Source organism: Salvelinus fontinalis, unplaced genomic scaffold (genome assembly GCF_029448725.1).
Source record: "Salvelinus fontinalis isolate EN_2023a unplaced genomic scaffold, ASM2944872v1 scaffold_0150, whole genome shotgun sequence".
Taxonomy (NCBI): domain Eukaryota; kingdom Metazoa; phylum Chordata; class Actinopteri; order Salmoniformes; family Salmonidae; genus Salvelinus; species Salvelinus fontinalis.
The window spans coordinates 287,306-313,849 of NW_026600359.1; the positions used below are offsets into that span (position 1 = coordinate 287,306).

The following is a 26,544-nucleotide window of genomic DNA, read 5'->3' on the forward strand; positions in this document are numbered from 1 at the left end:
CTGGAAGGGGTCCTAATTGAGTGCCATCTAAACATGTGAGTCTAGAAGGGTCCTAATTGAGTGCCATCTAAACATGTGAGTCTAGAAGGGTCCTAATTGAGTGCCATCTAAACATGTGAGTCTGGAAGGGGTCCTAATTGAGTGCCATTTAAACATTTGAGTCTAGAAGGGGTCCTAATTGAGTGCCATCTAAACATGTGAGTCTGGAAGGGGGTCCTAATTGAGTGCCATCTAAACATGTGAGTCTGGAGGGGGTCCTAATTGAGTGCCATCTAAACATGTGAGTCTGGAAGGGGTCCTAATTGAGTGCCATCTAAACATGTGAGTCTGGAAGGGGTCCTAATTGAGTGCCATCTAAACATGTGAGTCTGGAAGGGGTCCTAATTGAGTGCCATCTAAACATGTGAGTCTGGAAGGGGTCCTAATTGAGTGCCATCTAAACATGTGAGTCTGGAAGGGGTCCTAATTGAGTGCCATCTAAACATGTGAGTCTGGAAGGGGTCCTAATTGAATGAAATCTAAACATGTGAGTCTGGAAGGGGTCCTAATTGAGTGCCATCTAAACATGAGTCTAGAAGGGTCCTAATTGAGTGCCATCTAAACATGTGAGTCTGAAACGATCCTAATTGAATGACATCTAAACATGTGAGTCTGGAAGGGATCCTAATTGAATGAGATCTAAACATGTGAGTCTGGAAGGGGTCCTAATTGAGTGCCATCTAAACATGTGAGTCTGGAAGGGGTCCTAATTGAGTGCCATCTAAACATGTGAGTCTAGAAGGGGTCCTAATTGAGTGCCATCTAAACATGTGAGTCTAGAAGGGGTCCTAATTGAGTGCCATCTAAACATGTGAGTCTAGAAGGGGTCCAAATTGAGTGCCATCTAAACATGTGAGTCTGGAAGGGGTCCTAATTGAGTGCCATCTAAACATGTGAGTCTAGAAGGGTCCTAATTGAGTGCCATCTAAACATGTGAGTCTAGAAGGGTCCTAATTGAGTGCCATCTAAACATGTGAGTCTGGAAGGGGTCCTAATTGAGTGCCATTTAAACATGTGAGTCTGGAAGGGGTCCTAATTGAGTGCCATCTAAACATGTGAGTCTGGAAGGGGGTCCTAATTGAGTGCCATCTAAACATGTGAGTCTGGAGGGGGTCCTAATTGAGTGCCATCTAAACATGTGAGTCTGGAAGGGGTCCTAATTGAGTGCCATCTAAACATGTGAGTCTGGAAGGGGTCCTAATTGAGTGCCATCTAAACATGTGAGTCTGGAAGGGGTCCTAATTGAGTGCCATCTAAACATGTGAGTCTGGAAGGGGTCCTAATTGAGTGCCATCTAAACATGTGAGTCTGGAAGGGGTCCTAATTGAGTGCCATCTAAACATGTGAGTCTGGAAGGGGTCCTAATTGAGTGCCATCTAAACATGTGAGTCTGGAAGGGGTCCTAATTGAGTGCCATCTAAACATGTGAGTCTGGAAGGGGTCCTAATTGAGTGCCATCTAAACATGTGAGTCTGGAAGGGGTCCTAATTGAGTGCCATCTAAACATGTGAGTCTGGAAGGGGTCCTAATTGAGTGCCATCTAAACATGTGAGTCTGGAAGGGGTCCTAATTGAGTGCCATCTAAACATGTGAGTCTGGAAGGGGTCCTAATTGAGTGCCATCTAAACATGTGAGTCTGGAAGGGGTCCTAATTGAGTGCCATCTAAACATGTGAGTCTGGAAGGGGTCCTAATTGAGTGCCATCTAAACATGTGAGTCTGGAAGGGGTCCTAATTGAGTGCCATCTAAACATGTGAGTCTGGAAGGGGTCCTAATTGAGTGCCATCTAAACATGTGAGTCTGGAAGGGGTCCTAATTGAGTGCCATCTAAACATGTGAGTCTGGAAGGGGTCCTAATTGAGTGCCATCTAAACATGTGAGTCTGGAAGGGGTCCTAATTGAGTGCCATCTAAACATGTGAGTCTGGAAGGGTCCTAATTGAGTGCCATCTAAACATGTGAGTCTAGAAGGGTCCTAATTGAGTGCCATCTAAACATATGAGTCTGGAAGGGGTCCTAATTGAGTGCCATCTAAACATGTGAGTCTGGAAGGGGTCCTAATTGAATGAAATCTAAACATGTGAGTCTGGAAGGGGTCCTAATTGAGTGCCATCTAAACATGAGAGTCTAGAAGGGTCCTAATTGAGTGCCATCTGAACATGTGAGTCTGAAACGATCCTAATTGAATGCCATCTAAACATGTGAGTCTGAAACGATCCTAATTGAGTGCCATCTAAACATGTGAGTCTGAAACGATCCTAATTGAAAGCCATCTAAACATGTGAGTCTGGAAAGGGTCCTAATTGAGTGCCATCTAAACATGTGAGTCTGGAAGGGTCCTAATTGAGTGCCATCTAAACATGTGAGTCTGGAAGGGTCCTAATTGAGTGCCATCTAAACATGTTAGTCTGGAAGGGTCCTAATTGATTGCCATCTAAACATGTGAGTCTAGAAGGGTCCTAGTTGAGTGCCAACTAAACATGTGAGTCTGGAAGGGATCCTAATTGAATGAAATCTAAACATGTGAGTCTGGAAGGGGTCCTAATTGAGTGCCATCTAAACATGTGAGTCTGGAAGGGGTCCTAATTGAATGAAATCTAAACATGTGAGTCTGGAAGGGGTCCTAATTGAGTGCCATCTAAACATGAGAGTCTAGAAGGGTCCTAATTGAGTGCCATCTGAACATGTGAGTCTGAAACGATCCTAATTGAATGACATCTAAACATGTGAGTCTGAAACGATCCTAATTGAGTGCGATCTAAACATGTGAGTCTGGAAGGGATCCTAATTGAATGAAATCTAAACATGTGAGTCTGGAAGGGGTCCTAATTGAGTGCCATCTAAACATGTGAGTCTAGAAGGGGTCCTAATTGAGTGCCATCTAAACATGTGAGTCTAGAAGGGGTCCTAATTGAGTGCCATCTAAACATGTGAGTCTAGAAGGGGTCCAAATTGAGTGCCATCTAAACATGTGAGTCTGGAAGGGGTCCTAATTGAGTGCCATCTAAACATGTGAGTCTAGAAGGGTCCTAATTGAGTGCCATCTAAACATGTGAGTCTAGAAGGGTCCTAATTGAGTGCCATCTAAACATGTGAGTCTGGAAGGGGTCCTAATTGAGTGCCATCTAAACATGTGAGTCTGGAGGGGGTCCTAATTGAGTGCCATCTAAACATGTGAGTCTGGAAGGGGTCCTAATTGAGTGCCATCTAAACATGTGAGTCTGGAAGGGGTCCTAATTGAGTGCCATCTAAACATGTGAGTCTGGAAGGGGTCCTAATTGAGTGCCATCTAAACATGTGAGTCTGGAAGGGGTCCTAATTGAGTGCCATCTAAACATGTGAGTCTGGAAGGGGTCCTAATTGAGTGCCATCTAAACATGTGAGTCTGGAAGGGGTCCTAATTGAATGAAATCTAAACATGTGAGTCTGGAAGGGGTCCTAATTGAGTGCCATCTAAACATGAGAGTCTAGAAGGGTCCTAATTGAGTGCCATCTAAACATGTGAGTCTGAAACGATCCTAATTGAATGACATCTAAACATGTGAGTCTGAAACGATCCTAATTGAGTGCGATCTAAACATGTGAGTCTGGAAGGGATCCTAATTGAATGAAATCTAAACATGTGAGTCTGGAAGGGGTCCTAATTGAGTGCCATCTAAACATGTGAGTCTAGAAGGGGTCCTAATTGAGTGCCATCTAAACATGTGAGTCTAGAAGGGGTCCTAATTGAGTGCCATCTAAACATGTGAGTCTAGAAGGGGTCCTAATTGAGTGCCATCTAAACATGTGAGTCTAGAAGGGGTCCAAATTGAGTGCCATCTAAACATGTGAGTCTGGAAGGGGTCCTAATTGAGTGCCATCTAAACATGTGAGTCTAGAAGGGTCCTAATTGAGTGCCATCTAAACATGTGAGTCTAGAAGGGTCCTAATTGAGTGCCATCTAAACATGTGAGTCTGGAAGGGGTCCTAATTGAGTGCCATTTAAACATGTGAGTCTAGAAGGGGTCCTAATTGAGTGCCATCTAAACATGTGAGTCTGGAAGGGGGTCCTAATTGAGTGCCATCTAAACATGTGAGTCTGGAGGGGGTCCTAATTGAGTGCCATCTAAACATGTGAGTCTGGAAGGGGTCCTAATTGAGTGCCATCTAAACATGTGAGTCTGGAAGGGGTCCTAATTGAGTGCCATCTAAACATGTGAGTCTGGAAGGGGTCCTAATTGAGTGCCATCTAAACATGTGAGTCTGGAAGGGGTCCTAATTGAGTGCCATCTAAACATGTGAGTCTGGAAGGGGTCCTAATTGAGTGCCATCTAAACATGTGAGTCTGGAAGGGGTCCTAATTGAGTGCCATCTAAACATGTGAGTCTGGAAGGGGTCCTAATTGAGTGCCATCTAAACATGTGAGTCTGGAAGGGGTCCTAATTGAGTGCCATCTAAACATGTGAGTCTGGAAGGGGTCCTAATTGAGTGCCATCTAAACATGTGAGTCTGGAAGGGGTCCTAATTGAGTGCCATCTAAACATGTGAGTCTGGAAGGGGTCCTAATTGAGTGCCATCTAAACATGTGAGTCTGGAAGGGGTCCTAATTGAGTGCCATCTAAACATGCGAGTCTGGAAGGGGTCCTAATTGAGTGCCATCTAAACATGCGAGTCTGGAAGGGGTCCTAATTGAGTGCCATCTAAACATGCGAGTCTGGAAGGGGTCCTAATTGAGTGCCATCTAAACATGCGAGTCTGGAAGGGGTCCTAATTGAGTGCCATCTAAACATGCGAGTCTGGAAGGGGTCCTAATTGAGTGCCATCTAAACATGCGAGTCTGGAAGGGGTCCTAATTGAGTGCCATCTAAACATGCGAGTCTGGAAGGGGTCCTAATTGAGTGCCATCTAAACATGTGAGTCTAGAAGGGGTCCTAATTGAGTGCCATCTAAACATGTGAGTCTGGAAGGGGGTCCTAATTGAGTGCCATCTAAACATGCGAGTCTAGAAGGGGTCCTAATTGAGTGCCATCTAAACATGCGAGTCTGGAAGGGGTCCTAATTGAGTGCCATCTAAACATGCGAGTCTGGAAGGGGTCCTAATTGAGTGCCATCTAAACATGCGAGTCTGGAAGGGGTCCTAATTGAGTGCCATCTAAACATGAGAGTCTAGAAGGGTCCTAATTGAGTGCCATCTAAAAATGAGTCTGGAAGGGGTCCTAATTGAGTGCCATCTAAAAATGAGTCTGGAAGGGGTCCTAATTGAGTGCCATCTAAAAATGAGTCTGGAAGGGGTGCTAATTGAGTGCCATCTAAACATGTGAGTCTAGAAGGGGTCCTAATTGAGTGCCATCTAAACATGTGAGTCTGGAAGGGGTCCTAATTGAGTGCCATCTAAACATGTGAGTCTGGAAGGGGTCCTAATTGAGTGCCATCTAAACATGTGAGTCTGGAAGGGTCCTAATTGAGTGCCATCTAAACATGTGAGTCTAGAAGGGTCCTAATTGAGTGCCATCTAAACATATGAGTCTGGAAGGGGTCCTAATTGAGTGCCATCTAAACATGTGAGTCTGGAAGGGGTCCTAATTGAGTGCCATCTAAACATGTGAGTCTGGAAGGGGTCCTAATTGAGTGCCATCTAAACATGTGAGTCTGGAAGGGGTCCTAATTGAGTGCCATCTAAACATGTGAGTCTGGAAGGGGTCCTAATTGAGTGCCATCTAAACATGTGAGTCTGGAAGGGGTCCTAATTGAGTGCCATCTAAACATGTGAGTCTGGAAGGGGTCCTAATTGAGTGCCATCTAAACATGTGAGTCTGGAAGGGGTCCTAATTGAGTGCCATCTAAACATGTGAGTCTGGAAGGGGTCCTAATTGAGTGCCATCTAAACATGTGAGTCTGGAAGGGGTCCTAATTGAGTGCCATCTAAACATGTGAGTCTGGAAGGGGTCCTAATTGAGTGCCATCTAAACATGTGAGTCTGGAAGGGGTCCTAATTGAGTGCCATCTAAACATGTGAGTCTGGAAGGGGTCCTAATTGAGTGCCATCTAAACATGTGAGTCTGGAAGGGGTCCTAATTGAGTGCCATCTAAACATGTGAGTCTGGAAGGGGTCCTAATTGAGTGCTATCTAAACATGTGAGTCTGGAAGGGGTCCTAATTGAGTGCCATCTAAACATGTGAGTCTGGAAGGGGTCCTAATTGAGTGCCATCTAAACATGTGAGTCTGGAAGGGGTCCTAATTGAGTGCCATCTAAACATGCGAGTCTGGAAGGGGTCCTAATTGAGTGCCATCTAAACATGCGAGTCTGGAAGGGGTCCTAATTGAGTGCCATCTAAACATGTGAGTCTGGAAGGGGTCCTAATTGAGTGCCATCTAAACATGAGAGTCTAGAAGGGTCCTAATTGAGTGCCATCTAAACATGAGAGTCTAGAAGGGTCCTAATTGAGTGCCATCTAAAAATGAGTCTGGAAGGGGTCCTAATTGAGTGCCATCTAAAAATGAGTCTGGAAGGGGTCCTAATTGAGTGCCATCTAAAAATGAGTCTGGAAGGGGTGCTAATTGAGTGCCATCTAAACATGTGAGTCTAGAAGGGGTCCTAATTGAGTGCCATCTAAACATGTGAGTCTGGAAGGGGTCCTAATTGAGTGCCATCTAAACATGTGAGTCTGGAAGGGGTCCTAATTGAGTGCCATCTAAACATGCGAGTCTGGAAGGGGTCCTAATTGAGTGCCATCTAAACATGCGAGTCTGGAAGGGGTCCTAATTGAGTGCCATCTAAACATGCGAGTCTGGAAGGGGTCCTAATTGAGTGCCATCTAAACATGAGAGTCTAGAAGGGTCCTAATTGAGTGCCATCTAAAAATGAGTCTGGAAGGGGTCCTAATTGAGTGCCATCTAAAAATGAGTCTGGAAGGGGTCCTAATTGAGTGCCATCTAAAAATGAGTCTGGAAGGGGTGCTAATTGAGTGCCATCTAAACATGTGAGTCTAGAAGGGGTCCTAATTGAGTGCCATCTAAACATGTGAGTCTAGAAGGGGTCCTAATTGAGTGCCATCTAAACATGTGAGTCTGGAAGGGGTCCTAATTGAGTGCCATCTAAACATGTGAGTCTGGAAGGGGTCCTAATTGAGTGCCATCTAAACATGTGAGTCTGGAAGGGGTCCTAATTGAGTGCCATCTAAACATGTGAGTCTGGAAGGGTCCTAATTGAGTGCCATCTAAACATGTGAGTCTAGAAGGGTCCTAATTGAGTGCCATCTAAACATATGAGTCTGGAAGGGGTCCTAATTGAGTGCCATCTAAACATGTGAGTCTGGAAGGGGTCCTAATTGAGTGCCATCTAAACATGTGAGTCTGGAAGGGGTGCTAATTGAGTGCCATCTAAACATGTGAGTCTAGAAGGGGTCCTAATTGAGTGCCATCTAAACATGTGAGTCTGGAAGGGGTCCTAATTGAGTGCCATCTAAACATGTGAGTCTGGAAGGGGTCCTAATTGAGTGCCATCTAAACATGTGAGTCTGGAAGGGGTCCTAATTGAGTGCCATCTAAACATGTGAGTCTGGAAGGGGTCCTAATTGAGTGCCATCTAAACATGTGAGTCTGGAAGGGGTCCTAATTGAGTGCCATCTAAACATGTGAGTCTGGAAGGGGTCCTAATTGAGTGCCATCTAAACATGTGAGTCTGGAAGGGTCCTAATTGAATGAAATCTAAACATGTGAGTCTGGAAGGGGTCCTAATTGAGTGCCATCTAAACATGTGAGTCTGGAAGGGGTCCTAATTGAGTGCCATCTAAACATGTGAGTCTGGAAGGGGTCCTAATTGAGTGCCATCTAAACATGTGAGTCTGGAAGGGGGTCCTAATTGAATGCCATCTAAACATGTGAGTCTGGAAGGGGTCCTAATTGAGTGCCATCTAAACATGTGAGTCTGGAAGGGGTCCTAATTGAGTGCCATCTAAACATGCGAGTCTGGAAGGGGTCCTAATTGAGTGCCATCTAAACATGCGAGTCTAGAAGGGGTCCTAATTGAGTGCCATCTAAACATGTGAGTCTGGAAGGGGTCCTAATTGAGTGCCATCTAAACATGTGAGTCTGGAAGGGTCCTAATTGAATGAAATCTAAACATGTGAGTCTAGAAGGGGTCCTAATTGAGTGCCATCTAAACATGTGAGTCTGGAAGGGGTCCTAATTGAGTGCCATCTAAACATGTGAGTCTGGAAGGGGTCCTAATTGAGTGCCATCTAAACATGTGAGTCTGGAAGGGGGTCCTAATTGAATGCCATCTAAACATGTGAGTCTGGAAGGGGTCCTAATTGAGTGCCATCTAAACATGTGAGTCTAGAAGGGGTCCTAATTGAGTGCCATCTAAACATGTGAGTCTAGAAGGGTCCTAATTGAGTGCCATCTAAACATGTGAGTCTAGAAGGGGTCCTAATTGAGTGCCATCTTAACATGTGAGTCTAGAAGGGTCCTAATTGAGTGCCATCTAAACATGTGAGTCTAGAAGGGTCCTAGTTGAGTGCCAACTAAACATGTGAGTCTGGAAGGGATCCTAATTGAATGAAATCTAAACATGTGAGTCTGGAAGGGGTCCTAATTGAGTGCCATCTAAACATGTGAGTCTGGAAGGGTCCTAATTGAATGAAATCTAAACATGTGAGTCTAGAAGGGTCCTAATTGAGTGCCATCTAAACATGTGAGTCTAGAAGGGGTCCTAATTGAGTGCCATCTAAAAATGAGTCTGGAAGGGGTCCTAATTGAGTGCCATCTAAAAATGAGTCTGGAAGGGGTCCTAATTGAGTGCCATCTAAAAATGAGTCTGGAAGGGGTCCTAATTGAGTGCCATCTAAACATGTGAGTCTAGAAGGGTCCTAGTTGAGTGCCAACTAAACATGTGAGTCTGGAAGGGATCCTAATTGAATGAAATCTAAACATGTGAGTCTGGAAGGGGTCCTAATTGAATGAAATCTAAACATGTGAGTCTGGAAGGGGGTCCTAATTGAGTGCCATCTAAACATGTGAGTCTGGAAGGGGTCCTAATTGAGTGCCATCTAAACATGTGAGTCTGGAAGGGGTCCTAATTGAGTGCCATCTAAACATGTGAGTCTGGAAGGGGTCCTAATTGAGTGCCATCTAAACATGTGAGTCTGGAAGGGGGTCCTAATTGAGTGCCATCTAAACATGTGAGTCTAGAAGGGGTCCTAATTGAGTGCCATCTAAACATGTGAGTCTGGAAGGGGTCCTAATTGAGTGCCATCTAAAAATGAGTCTGGAAGGGGTCCTAATTGAGTGCCATCTAAACATGTGAGTCTGGAAGGGTCCTAATTGAGTGCCATCTAAACATGTGAGTCTGGAAGGGGGTCCTAATTGAATGCCATCTAAACATGTGAGTCTGGAAGGGGGTCCTAATTGAATGCCATCTAAACATGTGAGTCTGGAAGGGGGTCCTAATTGAATGCCATCTAAACATGTGAGTCTGGAAGGGGTCCTAATTGAGTGCCATCTAAACATGTGAGTCTAGAAGGGGTCCTAATTGAGTGCCATCTAAAAATGAGTCTGGAAGGGGTCCTAATTGAGTGCCATCTAAAAATGAGTCTGGAAGGGGTCCTAATTGAGTGCCATCTAAAAATGAGTCTGGAAGGGGTCCTAATTGAGTGCCATCTAAACATGTGAGTCTAGAAGGGTCCTAATTGAGTGCCATCTAAACATGTGAGTCTAGAAGGGGTCCTAATTGAGTGCCATCTAAACATGTGAGTCTAGAAGGGGTCCTAATTGAGTGCCATCTAAACATGTGAGTCTGGAAGGGTCCTAATTGAATGAAATCTAAACATGTGAGTCTAGAAGGGGTCCTAATTGAGTGCCATCTAAACATGTGAGTCTGGAAAGGGTCCTAATTGAGTGCCATCTAAACATGTGAGTCTGGAAGGGGTCCTAATTGAGTGCCATCTAAACATGTGAGTCTGGAAGGGGGTCCTAATTGAATGCCATCTAAACATGTGAGTCTGGAAGGGGTCCTAATTGAGTGCCATCTAAACATGTGAGTCTAGAAGGGGTCCTAATTGAGTGCCATCTAAACATGTTAGTCTGGAAGGGTCCTAATTGAGTGCCATCTAAACATGTGAGTCTAGAAGGGTCCTAGTTGAGTGCCATCTAAACATGTGAGTCTGGAAGGGGTCCTAATTGAGTGCCATCTAAACATGTGAGTCTGGAAGGGTCCTAATTGAATGAAATCTAAACATGTGAGTCTAGAAGGGGTCCTAATTGAGTGCCATCTAAACATGTGAGTCTGGAAGGGGTCCTAATTGAGTGCCATCTAAACATGTGAGTCTGGAAGGGGTCCTAATTGAGTGCCATCTAAACATGTGAGTCTGGAAGGGGGTCCTAATTGAATGCCATCTAAACATGTGAGTCTGGAAGGGGTCCTAATTGAGTGCCATCTAAACATGTGAGTCTAGAAGGGGTCCTAATTGAGTGCCATCTAAACATGTGAGTCTAGAAGGGTCCTAATTGAGTGCCATCTAAACATGTGAGTCTAGAAGGGGTCCTAATTGAGTGCCATCTTAACATGTGAGTCTAGAAGGGTCCTAATTGAGTGCCATCTAAACATGTGAGTCTAGAAGGGTCCTAGTTGAGTGCCAACTAAACATGTGAGTCTGGAAGGGATCCTAATTGAATGAAATCTAAACATGTGAGTCTGGAAGGGGTCCTAATTGAGTGCCATCTAAACATGTGAGTCTGGAAGGGTCCTAATTGAATGAAATCTAAACATGTGAGTCTAGAAGGGGTCCTAATTGAGTGCCATCTAAACATGTGAGTCTGGAAGGGGTCCTAATTGAGTGCCATCTAAACATGTGAGTCTGGAAGGGGTCCTAATTGAGTGCCATCTAAACATGAGAGTCTAGAAGGGTCCTAATTGAGTGCCATCTAAACATGTGAGTCTGAAACGATCCTAATTGAATGCCATCTAAACATGTGAGTCTGAAACGATCCTAATTGAGTGCCATCTAAACATGTGAGTCTGAAACGATCCTAATTGAGTGCCATCTAAACATGTGAGTCTAGAAGGGATCCTAATTGAGTGCCATCTAAACATGTGAGTCTAGAAGGGATCCTAATTGAGTGCCATCTAAACATGTGAGTCTGGAAGGGGTCCTAATTGAGTGCCATCTAAACATGTGAGTCTAGAAGGGGTCCTAATTGAGTGCCATCTAAACATGTGAGTCTGGAAGGGATCCTAATTGAATGCCATCTAAACATGTGAGTCTGGAAGGGGTCCTAATTGAGTGCCATCTAAACATGTGAGTCTGGAAGGGGTCCTAATTGAGTGCCATCTAAACATGTGAGTCTGGAAGGGGTCCTAATTGAGTGCCATCTAAACATGTGAGTCTAGAAGGGGTCCTAATTGAGTGCCATCTAAACATGTGAGTCTAGAAGGGTCCTAATTGAGTGCCATCTAAACATGTGAGTCTAGAAGGGGTCCTAATTGAGTGCCATCTAAACATGTGAGTCTAGAAGGGGTCCTAATTGAGTGCCATCTAAACATGTGAGTCTGGAAGGGTCCTAATTGAATGAAATCTAAACATGTGAGTCTAGAAGGGGTCCTAATTGAGTGCCATCTAAACATGTGAGTCTGGAAAGGGTCCTAATTGAGTGCCATCTAAACATGTGAGTCTGGAAGGGGTCCTAATTGAGTGCCATCTAAACATGTGAGTCTGGAAGGGGGTCCTAATTGAATGCCATCTAAACATGTGAGTCTGGAAGGGGTCCTAATTGAGTGCCATCTAAACATGTGAGTCTAGAAGGGGTCCTAATTGAGTGCCATCTAAACATGTTAGTCTGGAAGGGTCCTAATTGAGTGCCATCTAAACATGTGAGTCTAGAAGGGTCCTAGTTGAGTGCCATCTAAACATGTGAGTCTGGAAGGGGTCCTAATTGAGTGCCATCTAAACATGTGAGTCTGGAAGGGTCCTAATTGAATGAAATCTAAACATGTGAGTCTAGAAGGGGTCCTAATTGAGTGCCATCTAAACATGTGAGTCTAGAAGGGGTCCTAATTGAGTGCCATCTTAACATGTGAGTCTAGAAGGGTCCTAATTGAGTGCCATCTAAACATGTGAGTCTAGAAGGGTCCTAGTTGAGTGCCAACTAAACATGTGAGTCTGGAAGGGATCCTAATTGAATGAAATCTAAACATGTGAGTCTGGAAGGGGTCCTAATTGAGTGCCATCTAAACATGTGAGTCTGGAAGGGGTCCTAGTTGAGTGCCATCTAAACATGTGAGTCTGGAAGGGTCCTAATTGAGTGCCATCTAAACATGTGAGTCTAGAAGGGTCCTAATTGAGTGCCATCTAAACATGTGAGTCTAGAAGGGGTCCTAATTGAGTGCCATCTAAACATGTGAGTCTAGAAGGGGTCCTAATTGAGTGCCATCTAAACATGTGAGTCTGGAAGGGATCCTAATTGAATGCCATCTAAACATGTGAGTCTGGAAGGGGTCCTAATTGAGTGCCATCTAAACATGTGAGTCTGGAAGGGGTGCTAATTGAGTGCCATCTAAACATGTTAGTCTGGAAGGGTCCTAATTGAGTGCCATCTAAACATGTGAGTCTGGAAGGGGTCCTAATTGAGTGCCATCTAAACATGTGAGTCTGGAAGGGGTCCTAATTGAGTGCCATCTAAACATGTGAGTCTGGAAGGGGTCCTAATTGAGTGCCATCTAAACATGTGAGTCTGGAAGGGGTCCTAATTGAGTGCCATCTAAACATGCGAGTCTGGAAGGGGTCCTAATTGAGTGCCATCTAAACATGCGAGTCTGGAAGGGGTCCTAATTGAGTGCCATCTAAACATGAGAGTCTAGAAGGGTCCTAATTGAGTGCCATCTAAAAATGAGTCTGGAAGGGGTCCTAATTGAGTGCCATCTAAAAATGAGTCTGGAAGGGGTCCTAATTGAGTGCCATCTAAAAATGAGTCTGGAAGGGGTGCTAATTGAGTGCCATCTAAACATGTGAGTCTAGAAGGGGTCCTAATTGAGTGCCATCTAAACATGTGAGTCTGGAAGGGGTCCTAATTGAGTGCCATCTAAACATGTGAGTCTGGAAGGGGTCCTAATTGAGTGCCATCTAAACATGTGAGTCTGGAAGGGTCCTAATTGAGTGCCATCTAAACATGTGAGTCTAGAAGGGTCCTAATTGAGTGCCATCTAAACATATGAGTCTGGAAGGGGTCCTAATTGAGTGCCATCTAAACATGTGAGTCTGGAAGGGGTCCTAATTGAGTGCCATCTAAACATGTGAGTCTGGAAGGGGTCCTAATTGAGTGCCATCTAAACATGTGAGTCTGGAAGGGGTCCTAATTGAGTGCCATCTAAACATGTGAGTCTGGAAGGGGTCCTAATTGAGTGCCATCTAAACATGTGAGTCTGGAAGGGGTCCTAATTGAGTGCCATCTAAACATGTGAGTCTGGAAGGGGTCCTAATTGAGTGCCATCTAAACATGTGAGTCTGGAAGGGGTCCTAATTGAGTGCCATCTAAACATGTGAGTCTGGAAGGGGTCCTAATTGAGTGCCATCTAAACATGTGAGTCTGGAAGGGGTCCTAATTGAGTGCCATCTAAACATGTGAGTCTGGAAGGGGTCCTAATTGAGTGCCATCTAAACATGTGAGTCTGGAAGGGGTCCTAATTGAGTGCCATCTAAACATGTGAGTCTGGAAGGGGTCCTAATTGAGTGCCATCTAAACATGTGAGTCTGGAAGGGGTCCTAATTGAGTGCTATCTAAACATGTGAGTCTGGAAGGGGTCCTAATTGAGTGCCATCTAAACATGTGAGTCTGGAAGGGGTCCTAATTGAGTGCCATCTAAACATGCGAGTCTGGAAGGGGTCCTAATTGAGTGCCATCTAAACATGCGAGTCTGGAAGGGGTCCTAATTGAGTGCCATCTAAACATGCGAGTCTGGAAGGGGTCCTAATTGAGTGCCATCTAAACATGTGAGTCTGGAAGGGGTCCTAATTGAGTGCCATCTAAACATGAGAGTCTAGAAGGGTCCTAATTGAGTGCCATCTAAAAATGAGTCTGGAAGGGGTCCTAATTGAGTGCCATCTAAAAATGAGTCTGGAAGGGGTCCTAATTGAGTGCCATCTAAAAATGAGTCTGGAAGGGGTGCTAATTGAGTGCCATCTAAACATGTGAGTCTAGAAGGGGTCCTAATTGAGTGCCATCTAAACATGTGAGTCTGGAAGGGGTCCTAATTGAGTGCCATCTAAACATGTGAGTCTGGAAGGGGTCCTAATTGAGTGCCATCTAAACATGTGAGTCTGGAAGGGGTCCTAATTGAGTGCCATCTAAACATGCGAGTCTGGAAGGGGTCCTAATTGAGTGCCATCTAAACATGCGAGTCTGGAAGGGGTCCTAATTGAGTGCCATCTAAACATGAGAGTCTAGAAGGGTCCTAATTGAGTGCCATCTAAAAATGAGTCTGGAAGGGGTCCTAATTGAGTGCCATCTAAAAATGAGTCTGGAAGGGGTCCTAATTGAGTGCCATCTAAAAATGAGTCTGGAAGGGGTGCTAATTGAGTGCCATCTAAACATGTGAGTCTAGAAGGGGTCCTAATTGAGTGCCATCTAAACATGTGAGTCTAGAAGGGGTCCTAATTGAGTGCCATCTAAACATGTGAGTCTGGAAGGGGTCCTAATTGAGTGCCATCTAAACATGTGAGTCTGGAAGGGGTCCTAATTGAGTGCCATCTAAACATGTGAGTCTGGAAGGGTCCTAATTGAGTGCCATCTAAACATGTGAGTCTAGAAGGGTCCTAATTGAGTGCCATCTAAACATATGAGTCTGGAAGGGGTCCTAATTGAGTGCCATCTAAACATATGAGTCTGGAAGGGGTCCTAATTGAGTGCCATCTAAACATGTGAGTCTGGAAGGGGTCCTAATTGAGTGCCATCTAAACATGTGAGTCTGGAAGGGGTGCTAATTGAGTGCCATCTAAACATGTGAGTCTAGAAGGGGTCCTAATTGAGTGCCATCTAAACATGTGAGTCTGGAAGGGGTCCTAATTGAGTGCCATCTAAACATGTGAGTCTGGAAGGGGTCCTAATTGAGTGCCATCTAAACATGTGAGTCTGGAAGGGGTCCTAATTGAGTGCCATCTAAACATGTGAGTCTGGAAGGGGTCCTAATTGAGTGCCATCTAAACATGTGAGTCTGGAAGGGGTCCTAATTGAGTGCCATCTAAACATGTGAGTCTGGAAGGGGTCCTAATTGAGTGCCATCTAAACATGTGAGTCTGGAAGGGTCCTAATTGAATGAAATCTAAACATGTGAGTCTGGAAGGGGTCCTAATTGAGTGCCATCTAAACATGTGAGTCTGGAAGGGGTCCTAATTGAGTGCCATCTAAACATGTGAGTCTGGAAGGGGTCCTAATTGAGTGCCATCTAAACATGTGAGTCTGGAAGGGGGTCCTAATTGAATGCCATCTAAACATGTGAGTCTGGAAGGGGTCCTAATTGAGTGCCATCTAAACATGTGAGTCTGGAAGGGGTCCTAATTGAGTGCCATCTAAACATGCGAGTCTGGAAGGGGTCCTAATTGAGTGCCATCTAAACATGCGAGTCTAGAAGGGGTCCTAATTGAGTGCCATCTAAACATGTGAGTCTGGAAGGGGTCCTAATTGAGTGCCATCTAAACATGTGAGTCTGGAAGGGTCCTAATTGAATGAAATCTAAACATGTGAGTCTAGAAGGGGTCCTAATTGAGTGCCATCTAAACATGTGAGTCTGGAAGGGGTCCTAATTGAGTGCCATCTAAACATGTGAGTCTGGAAGGGGTCCTAATTGAGTGCCATCTAAACATGTGAGTCTGGAAGGGGGTCCTAATTGAATGCCATCTAAACATGTGAGTCTGGAAGGGGTCCTAATTGAGTGCCATCTAAACATGTGAGTCTAGAAGGGGTCCTAATTGAGTGCCATCTAAACATGTGAGTCTAGAAGGGTCCTAATTGAGTGCCATCTAAACATGTGAGTCTAGAAGGGGTCCTAATTGAGTGCCATCTTAACATGTGAGTCTAGAAGGGTCCTAATTGAGTGCCATCTAAACATGTGAGTCTAGAAGGGTCCTAGTTGAGTGCCAACTAAACATGTGAGTCTGGAAGGGATCCTAATTGAATGAAATCTAAACATGTGAGTCTGGAAGGGGTCCTAATTGAGTGCCATCTAAACATGTGAGTCTGGAAGGGTCCTAATTGAATGAAATCTAAACATGTGAGTCTAGAAGGGTCCTAATTGAGTGCCATCTAAACATGTGAGTCTAGAAGGGGTCCTAATTGAGTGCCATCTAAAAATGAGTCTGGAAGGGGTCCTAATTGAGTGCCATCTAAAAATGAGTCTGGAAGGGGTCCTAATTGAGTGCCATCTAAACATGTGAGTCTAGAAGGGTCCTAGTTGAGTGCCAACTAAACATGTGAGTCTGGAAGGGATCCTAATTGAATGAAATCTAAACATGTGAGTCTGGAAGGGGTCCTAATTGAATGAAATCTAAACATGTGAGTCTGGAAGGGGGTCCTAATTGAGTGCCATCTAAACATGTGAGTCTGGAAGGGGTCCTAATTGAGTGCCATCTAAACATGTGAGTCTGGAAGGGGTCCTAATTGAGTGCCATCTAAACATGTGAGTCTGGAAGGGGTCCTAATTGAGTGCCATCTAAACATGTGAGTCTGGAAGGGGGTCCTAATTGAGTGCCATCTAAACATGTGAGTCTAGAAGGGGTCCTAATTGAGTGCCATCTAAACATGTGAGTCTGGAAGGGGTCCTAATTGAGTGCCATCTAAAAATGAGTCTGGAAGGGGTCCTAATTGAGTGCCATCTAAACATGTGAGTCTGGAAGGGTCCTAATTGAGTGCCATCTAAACATGTGAGTCTGGAAGGGGGTCCTAATTGAATGCCATCTAAACATGTGAGTCTGGAAGGGGGTCCTAATTGAATGCCATCTAAACATGTGAGTCTGGAAGGGGGTCCTAATTGAATGCCATCTAAACATGTGAGTCTGGAAGGGGTCCTAATTGAGTGCCATCTAAACATGTGAGTCTAGAAGGGGTCCTAATTGAGTGCCATCTAAAAATGAGTCTGGAAGGGGTCCTAATTGAGTGCCATCTAAAAATGAGTCTGGAAGGGGTCCTAATTGAGTGCCATCTAAAAATGAGTCTGGAAGGGGTCCTAATTGAGTGCCATCTAAACATGTGAGTCTAGAAGGGTCCTAATTGAGTGCCATCTAAACATGTGAGTCTAGAAGGGGTCCTAATTGAGTGCCATCTAAACATGTGAGTCTAGAAGGGGTCCTAATTGAGTGCCATCTAAACATGTGAGTCTGGAAGGGTCCTAATTGAATGAAATCTAAACATGTGAGTCTAGAAGGGGTCCTAATTGAGTGCCATCTAAACATGTGAGTCTGGAAAGGGTCCTAATTGAGTGCCATCTAAACATGTGAGTCTGGAAGGGGTCCTAATTGAGTGCCATCTAAACATGTGAGTCTGGAAGGGGGTCCTAATTGAATGCCATCTAAACATGTGAGTCTGGAAGGGGTCCTAATTGAGTGCCATCTAAACATGTGAGTCTAGAAGGGGTCCTAATTGAGTGCCATCTAAACATGTTAGTCTGGAAGGGTCCTAATTGAGTGCCATCTAAACATGTGAGTCTAGAAGGGTCCTAGTTGAGTGCCATCTAAACATGTGAGTCTGGAAGGGGTCCTAATTGAGTGCCATCTAAACATGTGAGTCTGGAAGGGTCCTAATTGAATGAAATCTAAACATGTGAGTCTAGAAGGGGTCCTAATTGAGTGCCATCTAAACATGTGAGTCTGGAAGGGGTCCTAATTGAGTGCCATCTAAACATGTGAGTCTGGAAGGGGTCCTAATTGAGTGCCATCTAAACATGTGAGTCTGGAAGGGGGTCCTAATTGAATGCCATCTAAACATGTGAGTCTGGAAGGGGTCCTAATTGAGTGCCATCTAAACATGTGAGTCTAGAAGGGGTCCTAATTGAGTGCCATCTAAACATGTGAGTCTAGAAGGGTCCTAATTGAGTGCCATCTAAACATGTGAGTCTAGAAGGGGTCCTAATTGAGTGCCATCTTAACATGTGAGTCTAGAAGGGTCCTAATTGAGTGCCATCTAAACATGTGAGTCTAGAAGGGTCCTAGTTGAGTGCCAACTAAACATGTGAGTCTGGAAGGGATCCTAATTGAATGAAATCTAAACATGTGAGTCTGGAAGGGGTCCTAATTGAGTGCCATCTAAACATGTGAGTCTGGAAGGGTCCTAATTGAATGAAATCTAAACATGTGAGTCTAGAAGGGGTCCTAATTGAGTGCCATCTAAACATGTGAGTCTGGAAGGGGTCCTAATTGAGTGCCATCTAAACATGTGAGTCTGGAAGGGGTCCTAATTGAGTGCCATCTAAACATGAGAGTCTAGAAGGGTCCTAATTGAGTGCCATCTAAACATGTGAGTCTGAAACGATCCTAATTGAATGCCATCTAAACATGTGAGTCTGAAACGATCCTAATTGAGTGCCATCTAAACATGTGAGTCTGAAACGATCCTAATTGAGTGCCATCTAAACATGTGAGTCTAGAAGGGATCCTAATTGAGTGCCATCTAAACATGTGAGTCTAGAAGGGATCCTAATTGAGTGCCATCTAAACATGTGAGTCTGGAAGGGGTCCTAATTGAGTGCCATCTAAACATGTGAGTCTAGAAGGGGTCCTAATTGAGTGCCATCTAAACATGTGAGTCTGGAAGGGATCCTAATTGAATGCCATCTAAACATGTGAGTCTGGAAGGGGTCCTAATTGAGTGCCATCTAAACATGTGAGTCTGGAAGGGGTCCTAATTGAGTGCCATCTAAACATGTGAGTCTGGAAGGGGTCCTAATTGAGTGCCATCTAAACATGTGAGTCTAGAAGGGGTCCTAATTGAGTGCCATCTAAACATGTGAGTCTAGAAGGGTCCTAATTGAGTGCCATCTAAACATGTGAGTCTAGAAGGGGTCCTAATTGAGTGCCATCTAAACATGTGAGTCTAGAAGGGGTCCTAATTGAGTGCCATCTAAACATGTGAGTCTGGAAGGGTCCTAATTGAATGAAATCTAAACATGTGAGTCTAGAAGGGGTCCTAATTGAGTGCCATCTAAACATGTGAGTCTGGAAAGGGTCCTAATTGAGTGCCATCTAAACATGTGAGTCTGGAAGGGGTCCTAATTGAGTGCCATCTAAACATGTGAGTCTGGAAGGGGGTCCTAATTGAATGCCATCTAAACATGTGAGTCTGGAAGGGGTCCTAATTGAGTGCCATCTAAACATGTGAGTCTAGAAGGGGTCCTAATTGAGTGCCATCTAAACATGTTAGTCTGGAAGGGTCCTAATTGAGTGCCATCTAAACATGTGAGTCTAGAAGGGTCCTAGTTGAGTGCCATCTAAACATGTGAGTCTGGAAGGGGTCCTAATTGAGTGCCATCTAAACATGTGAGTCTGGAAGGGTCCTAATTGAATGAAATCTAAACATGTGAGTCTAGAAGGGGTCCTAATTGAGTGCCATCTAAACATGTGAGTCTAGAAGGGGTCCTAATTGAGTGCCATCTTAACATGTGAGTCTAGAAGGGTCCTAATTGAGTGCCATCTAAACATGTGAGTCTAGAAGGGTCCTAGTTGAGTGCCAACTAAACATGTGAGTCTGGAAGGGATCCTAATTGAATGAAATCTAAACATGTGAGTCTGGAAGGGGTCCTAATTGAGTGCCATCTAAACATGTGAGTCTGGAAGGGGTCCTAGTTGAGTGCCATCTAAACATGTGAGTCTGGAAGGGTCCTAATTGAGTGCCATCTAAACATGTGAGTCTAGAAGGGTCCTAATTGAGTGCCATCTAAACATGTGAGTCTAGAAGGGGTCCTAATTGAGTGCCATCTAAACATGTGAGTCTAGAAGGGGTCCTAATTGAGTGCCATCTAAACATGTGAGTCTGGAAGGGATCCTAATTGAATGCCATCTAAACATGTGAGTCTGGAAGGGGTCCTAATTGAGTGCCATCTAAACATGTGAGTCTGGAAGGGGTGCTAATTGAGTGCCATCTAAACATGTTAGTCTGGAAGGGTCCTAATTGAGTGCCATCTAAACATGTGAGTCTAGAAGGGTCCTAATTGAATGAAATCTAAACATGTGAGTCTAGAAGGGGTCCTAATTGAGTGCCATCTAAACATGTGAGTCTGGAAGGGGTCCTAATTGAGTGCCATCTAAACATGTGAGTCTGGAAGGGGTCCTAATTGAGTGCCATCTAAACATGTGAGTCTGGAAGGGGTCCTAATTGAGTGCCATCTAAACATGTGAGTCTGGAAGGGGTCCTAATTGAGTGCCATCTAAACATGTGAGTCTGGAAGGGGGTCCTAATTGAATGCCATCTAAACATGTGAGTCTGGAAGGGGTCCTAATTGAGTGCCATCTAAACATGTGAGTCTGGAAGGGGTCCTAATTGAGTGCCATCTAAACATGTGAGTCTAGAAGGGGTCCTAATTGAGTGCCATCTAAACATGTGAGTCTAGAAGGGTCCTAATTGAGTGCCATCTAAACATGTGAGTCTAGAAGGGTCCTAGTTGAGTGCCAACTAAACATGTGAGTCTGGAAGGGATCCTAATTGAATGAAATCTAAACATGTGAGTCTGGAAGGGGTCCTAATTGAGTGCCATCTAAACATGTGAGTCTGGAAGGGGTCCTAATTGAGTGCCATCTAAACATGTGAGTCTGGAAGGGGTCCTAATTGAGTGCCATCTAAACATGTGAGTCTAGAAGGGGTCCTAATTGAGTGCCATCTAAACATGTGAGTCTAGAAGGGTCCTAATTGAGTGCCATCTAAACATGTGAGTCTAGAAGGGGTCCTAATTGAGTGCCATCTAAACATGTGAGTCTAGAAGGGGTCCTAATTGAGTGCCATCTAAACATGTGAGTCTGGAAGGGGTCCTAATTGAGTGCCATCTAAACATGAGAGTCTAGAAGGGTCCTAATTGAGTGCCATCTAAACATGTGAGTCTGAAACGATCCTAATTGAATGCCATCTAAACATGTGAGTCTGAAACGATCCTAATTGAGTGCCATCTAAACATGTGAGTCTGAAACGATCCTAATTGAGTGCCATCTAAACATGTGAGTCTAGAAGGGATCCTAATTGAGTGCCATCTAAACATGTGAGTCTAGAAGGGATCCTAATTGAGTGCCATCTAAACATGTGAGTCTGGAAGGGGTCCTAATTGAGTGCCATCTAAACATGTGAGTCTAGAAGGGGTCCTAATTGAGTGCCATCTAAACATGTGAGTCTGGAAGGGATCCTAATTGAATGCCATCTAAACATGTGAGTCTGGAAGGGGTCCTAATTGAGTGCCATCTAAACATGTGAGTCTGGAAGGGGTCCTAATTGAGTGCCATCTAAACATGTGAGTCTGGAAGGGGTCCTAATTGAGTGCCATCTAAACATGTGAGTCTAGAAGGGGTCCTAATTGAGTGCCATCTAAACATGTGAGTCTAGAAGGGTCCTAATTGAGTGCCATCTAAACATGTGAGTCTAGAAGGGGTCCTAATTGAGTGCCATCTAAACATGTGAGTCTAGAAGGGGTCCTAATTGAGTGCCATCTAAACATGTGAGTCTGGAAGGGTCCTAATTGAATGAAATCTAAACATGTGAGTCTAGAAGGGGTCCTAATTGAGTGCCATCTAAACATGTGAGTCTGGAAAGGGTCCTAATTGAGTGCCATCTAAACATGTGAGTCTGGAAGGGGTCCTAATTGAGTGCCATCTAAACATGTGAGTCTGGAAGGGGGTCCTAATTGAATGCCATCTAAACATGTGAGTCTGGAAGGGGTCCTAATTGAGTGCCATCTAAACATGTGAGTCTAGAAGGGGTCCTAATTGAGTGCCATCTAAACATGTTAGTCTGGAAGGGTCCTAATTGAGTGCCATCTAAACATGTGAGTCTAGAAGGGTCCTAGTTGAGTGCCATCTAAACATGTGAGTCTGGAAGGGGTCCTAATTGAGTGCCATCTAAACATGTGAGTCTGGAAGGGTCCTAATTGAATGAAATCTAAACATGTGAGTCTAGAAGGGGTCCTAATTGAGTGCCATCTAAACATGTGAGTCTAGAAGGGGTCCTAATTGAGTGCCATCTTAACATGTGAGTCTAGAAGGGTCCTAATTGAGTGCCATCTAAACATGTGAGTCTAGAAGGGTCCTAGTTGAGTGCCAACTAAACATGTGAGTCTGGAAGGGATCCTAATTGAATGAAATCTAAACATGTGAGTCTGGAAGGGGTCCTAATTGAGTGCCATCTAAACATGTGAGTCTGGAAGGGGTCCTAGTTGAGTGCCATCTAAACATGTGAGTCTGGAAGGGTCCTAATTGAGTGCCATCTAAACATGTGAGTCTAGAAGGGTCCTAATTGAGTGCCATCTAAACATGTGAGTCTAGAAGGGGTCCTAATTGAGTGCCATCTAAACATGTGAGTCTAGAAGGGGTCCTAATTGAGTGCCATCTAAACATGTGAGTCTGGAAGGGATCCTAATTGAATGCCATCTAAACATGTGAGTCTGGAAGGGGTCCTAATTGAGTGCCATCTAAACATGTGAGTCTGGAAGGGGTGCTAATTGAGTGCCATCTAAACATGTTAGTCTGGAAGGGTCCTAATTGAGTGCCATCTAAACATGTGAGTCTAGAAGGGTCCTAATTGAATGAAATCTAAACATGTGAGTCTAGAAGGGGTCCTAATTGAGTGCCATCTAAACATGTGAGTCTGGAAGGGGTCCTAATTGAGTGCCATCTAAACATGTGAGTCTGGAAGGGGTCCTAATTGAGTGCCATCTAAACATGTGAGTCTGGAAGGGGGTCCTAATTGAATGCCATCTAAACATGTGAGTCTGGAAGGGGTCCTAATTGAGTGCCATCTAAACATGTGAGTCTGGAAGGGGTCCTAATTGAGTGCCATCTAAACATGTGAGTCTGGAAGGGTCCTAATTGAATGAAATCTAAACATGTGAGTCTAGAAGGGGTCCTAATTGAGTGCCATCTAAACATGTGAGTCTGGAAGGGGTCCTAATTGAGTGCCATCTAAACATGTGAGTCTGGAAGGGGTCCTAATTGAGTGCCATCTAAACATGAGAGTCTAGAAGGGTCCTAATTGAGTGCCATCTAAACATGTGAGTCTGAAACGATCCTAATTGAATGCCATCTAAACATGTGAGTCTGAAACGATCCTAATTGAGTGCCATCTAAACATGTGAGTCTGAAACGATCCTAATTGAAAGCCATCTAAACATGTGAGTCTGGAAGGGTCCTAATTGAGTGCCATCTAAACATGTGAGTCTGGAAGGGTCCTAATTGAGTGCCATCTAAACATGTGAGTCTAGAAGGGGTCCTAATTGAATACCATCTAAACATGTGAGTCTAGAAGGGATCCTAATTGAATGAAATCTAAACATGTGAGTCTGGAAGGGGTCCTAATTGAGTGCCATCTAAACATGTGAGTCTAGAAGGGGTCCTAATTGAGTGCCATCTAAACATGTTAGTCTGGAAGGGTCCTAATTGAGTGCCATCTAAACATGTGAGTCTAGAAGGGTCCTAGTTGAGTGCCATCTAAACATGTGAGTCTGGAAGGGGTCCTAATTGAGTGCCATCTAAACATGTGAGTCTGGAAGGGTCCTAATTGAATGAAATCTAAACATGTGAGTCTAGAAGGGGTCCTAATTGAGTGCCATCTAAACATGTGAGTCTGGAAGGGGTCCTAATTGAGTGCCATATAAACATGTGAGTCTGGAAGGGGTCCTAATTGAGTGCCATCTAAACATGTGAGTCTGGAAGGGGGTCCTAATTGAATGCCATCTAAACATGTGAGTCTGGAAGGGGTCCTAATTGAGTGCCATCTAAACATGTGAGTCTAGAAGGGGTCCTAATTGAGTGCCATCTAAACATGTGAGTCTAGAAGGGTCCTAATTGAATGCCATCTAAACATGTGAGTCTGGAAGGGGTCCTAATTGAGTGCCATCTAAACATGTGAGTCTAGAAGGGGTCCTAATTGAGTGCCATCTAAACATGTGAGTCTAGAAGGGTCCTAATTGAGTGCCATCTAAACATGTGAGTCTAGAAGGGGTCCTAATTGAGTGCCATCTTAACATGTGAGTCTAGAAGGGTCCTAATTGAGTGCCATCTAAACATGTGAGTCTAGAAGGGTCCTAGTTGAGTGCCAACTATACATGTGAGTCTGGAAGGGATCCTAATTGAATGAAATCTAAACATGTGAGTCTGGAAGGGGTCCTAATTGAGTGCCATCTAAACATGTGAGTCTGGAAGGGTCCTAATTGAATGAAATCTAAACATGTGAGTCTGGAAGGGGTCCTAATTGAGTGCCATCTAAACATGTGAGTCTGGAAGGGTCCTAATTGAGTGCCATCTAAACATGTGAGTCTGGAAGGGGTCCTAATTGAGTGCCATCTAAACATGTGAGTCTGGAAGGGGTCCTAATTGAGTGCCATCTAAACATGTGAGTCTGGAAGGGGTCCTAATTGAGTGCCATCTAAACATGTGAGTCTGGAAGGGGTCCTAATTGAGTGCCATCTAAACATGTGAGTCTGGAAGGGGTCCTAATTGAGTGCCATCTAAACATGTGAGTCTGGAAGGGGTCCTAATTGAGTGCCATCTAAACATGTGAGTCTGGAAGGGGTCCTAATTGAGTGCCATCTAACCATGTGAGTCTGGAAGGGGTCCTAATTGAATGCCATCTAAACATGTGAGTCTAGAAGGGGTCCTAATTGAGTGCCATCTAAACATGTGAGTCTAGAAGGGGTCCTAATTGAGCGCCATCTGAACAGTCTGCCCGGCACTAAAGGCCCACAGCTTCAGCAGGAGGAGTTAAGCAGGCGATAGAAAGAAGCTGGAGAGGGGGAATACACCTCGAGGTTTACTGACCATGGCACCTCCGCCAGGTCCTTCTCTGAGCTGTCTGGATCTGTCCCGTCTCCTGACGTCCGGTCCTCTCTGGACAACGCCACAGCCTCAGGCTCCACACAGGGCCGTGGCTGGCCGCTGGGCTTTACGGAGGGACGACTGGGGGACGGGGGGGCGGGCGTGTCTAAAGGTCGTGGCGGGGGTAGAGTGGGGGCGTCTAAAGGCCGTGGCGGGGGTAGAGTGGGGGCGGGGCCATCTAAAGGCCGTGGTGGGGGTAGAGCGGGGGCGTCTGAAGGTCGTGGCGGGGGTAGAGTGGGGGTGTCTGAAGGCCGTGGAGGGGGTAGAGTGGGGGTGTCTGAAGGCCGTGGAGGGGGTAGAGTGGGGGTGTCTGAAGGCCGTGGAGGGGGTAGAGTGGGGGTGTCTGAAGGTCGTGGTGGGGGTAGAGTGGGGGTGTCTGAAGGCCGTGGAGGGGGTAGAGTGGGGGTGTCTGAAGGTCGTGGTGGGGGTAGAGTGGGGGTGTCTGAAGGCCGTGGCGGGGGTAGAGTGGGGGCGGGGCCATCTAAAGGCCGTGGTGGGGGTAGAGTGGGGGCGGGGCTATCTAAAGGCCGTGGTGGGGGTAGAGCGGGGGCGTCTGAAGGCCGTGGTGGGGGTAGAGTGGGGGTGTCTAAAGGCCGTGGCGGGGGTAGAGTGGGGGTGTCTGAAGGCCGTGGCGGGGGTAGAGTGGGGGCGTCTGAAGGTCGTGGCGGGGGTAGAGCGGGGGCGTCTGAAGGCCGTGGTGGGGGTAGAGTGGGGGTGTCTAAAGGCCGTGGCGGGGGTAGAGTGGGGGCGTCTGAAGGCCGTGGCGGGGGTAGAGTGGGGGTGTCTAAAGGCCGTGGTGGGGGTAGAGTGGGGGCGGGCGGTGATTCACACACTGTCGCTCTGTCCTCTCTGGACAGCTCGCTCCACTGGCTCTGTAGACAGACCAGTACTTCATGACCAACAGCTCCTCAGACAGACAGATAGAGCAGTCTCCCTACCTGTACAGTCCCCCATGATGCTCTTGGATCCCTCCAGCTAGCTAGGTGTGTGGTTAGTGTTAGCGGTGTTACCTGTACAGAGCAGTCCCCCATGATGCTCTTGGCTCCCTCTAGCTAGCTAGGTGTGTGGTTAGTGTTAGCGGTGTTACCTGTACAGAGCAGTCCCCCATGATGCTCTTGGCTCCCTCTAGCTAGCTAGGTGTGTGGTTAGTGTTAGCGGTGTTACCTGTACAGAGCAGTCCCCCATGATGCTCTTGGCTCCCTCCAGCTAGCTAGGTGTGTGGTTAGTGTTAGCGGTGTTACCTGTGCAGAGCAGTCCCCCATGATGCTCTTGGCTCCCTCTAGCTAGCTAGGTGTGTGGTTAGTGTTAGCGGTGTTACCTGTACAGAGCAGTCCCCCATGATGCTCTTGGCTCCCTCCAGGACAGCCCTGTAGGAGAAACGTAGCTGGTCAGGAGTCTGGATCAGACCCATCCGGTACTCCCTCATGTCCAGCAGAACCCTCTGAATGTCCACTGACGACGGGTCCTTCCTCTTGTCCAT

General features: G+C 45.5%; 1 protein-coding gene across 3 annotated transcripts in view; it reads right to left on the reverse strand.

Annotated features, from left to right (window-relative positions):
* Positions 1-26,544, reverse strand: part of LOC129843507 (tyrosine-protein phosphatase non-receptor type 2-like) — a 65,133-nt gene that overhangs the window by 23,095 nt on the left and 15,494 nt on the right. The window contains exons 7-9 of one of the 3 annotated variants that reach the window (XM_055912267.1): positions 26,383-26,544; positions 25,498-25,936; positions 25,008-25,260 (exon numbers count right to left, since the gene is read on the reverse strand). In XM_055912267.1, the coding sequence (XP_055768242.1) occupies positions 25,008-25,260; positions 25,498-25,936; positions 26,383-26,544 (854 nt within the window). Of the gene's footprint in view, positions 1-25,007; positions 25,261-25,497; positions 25,937-26,016 lie in introns of those variants that run through there. The other 2 variants (XM_055912266.1, XM_055912265.1) reach the window with 2 other exon arrangements.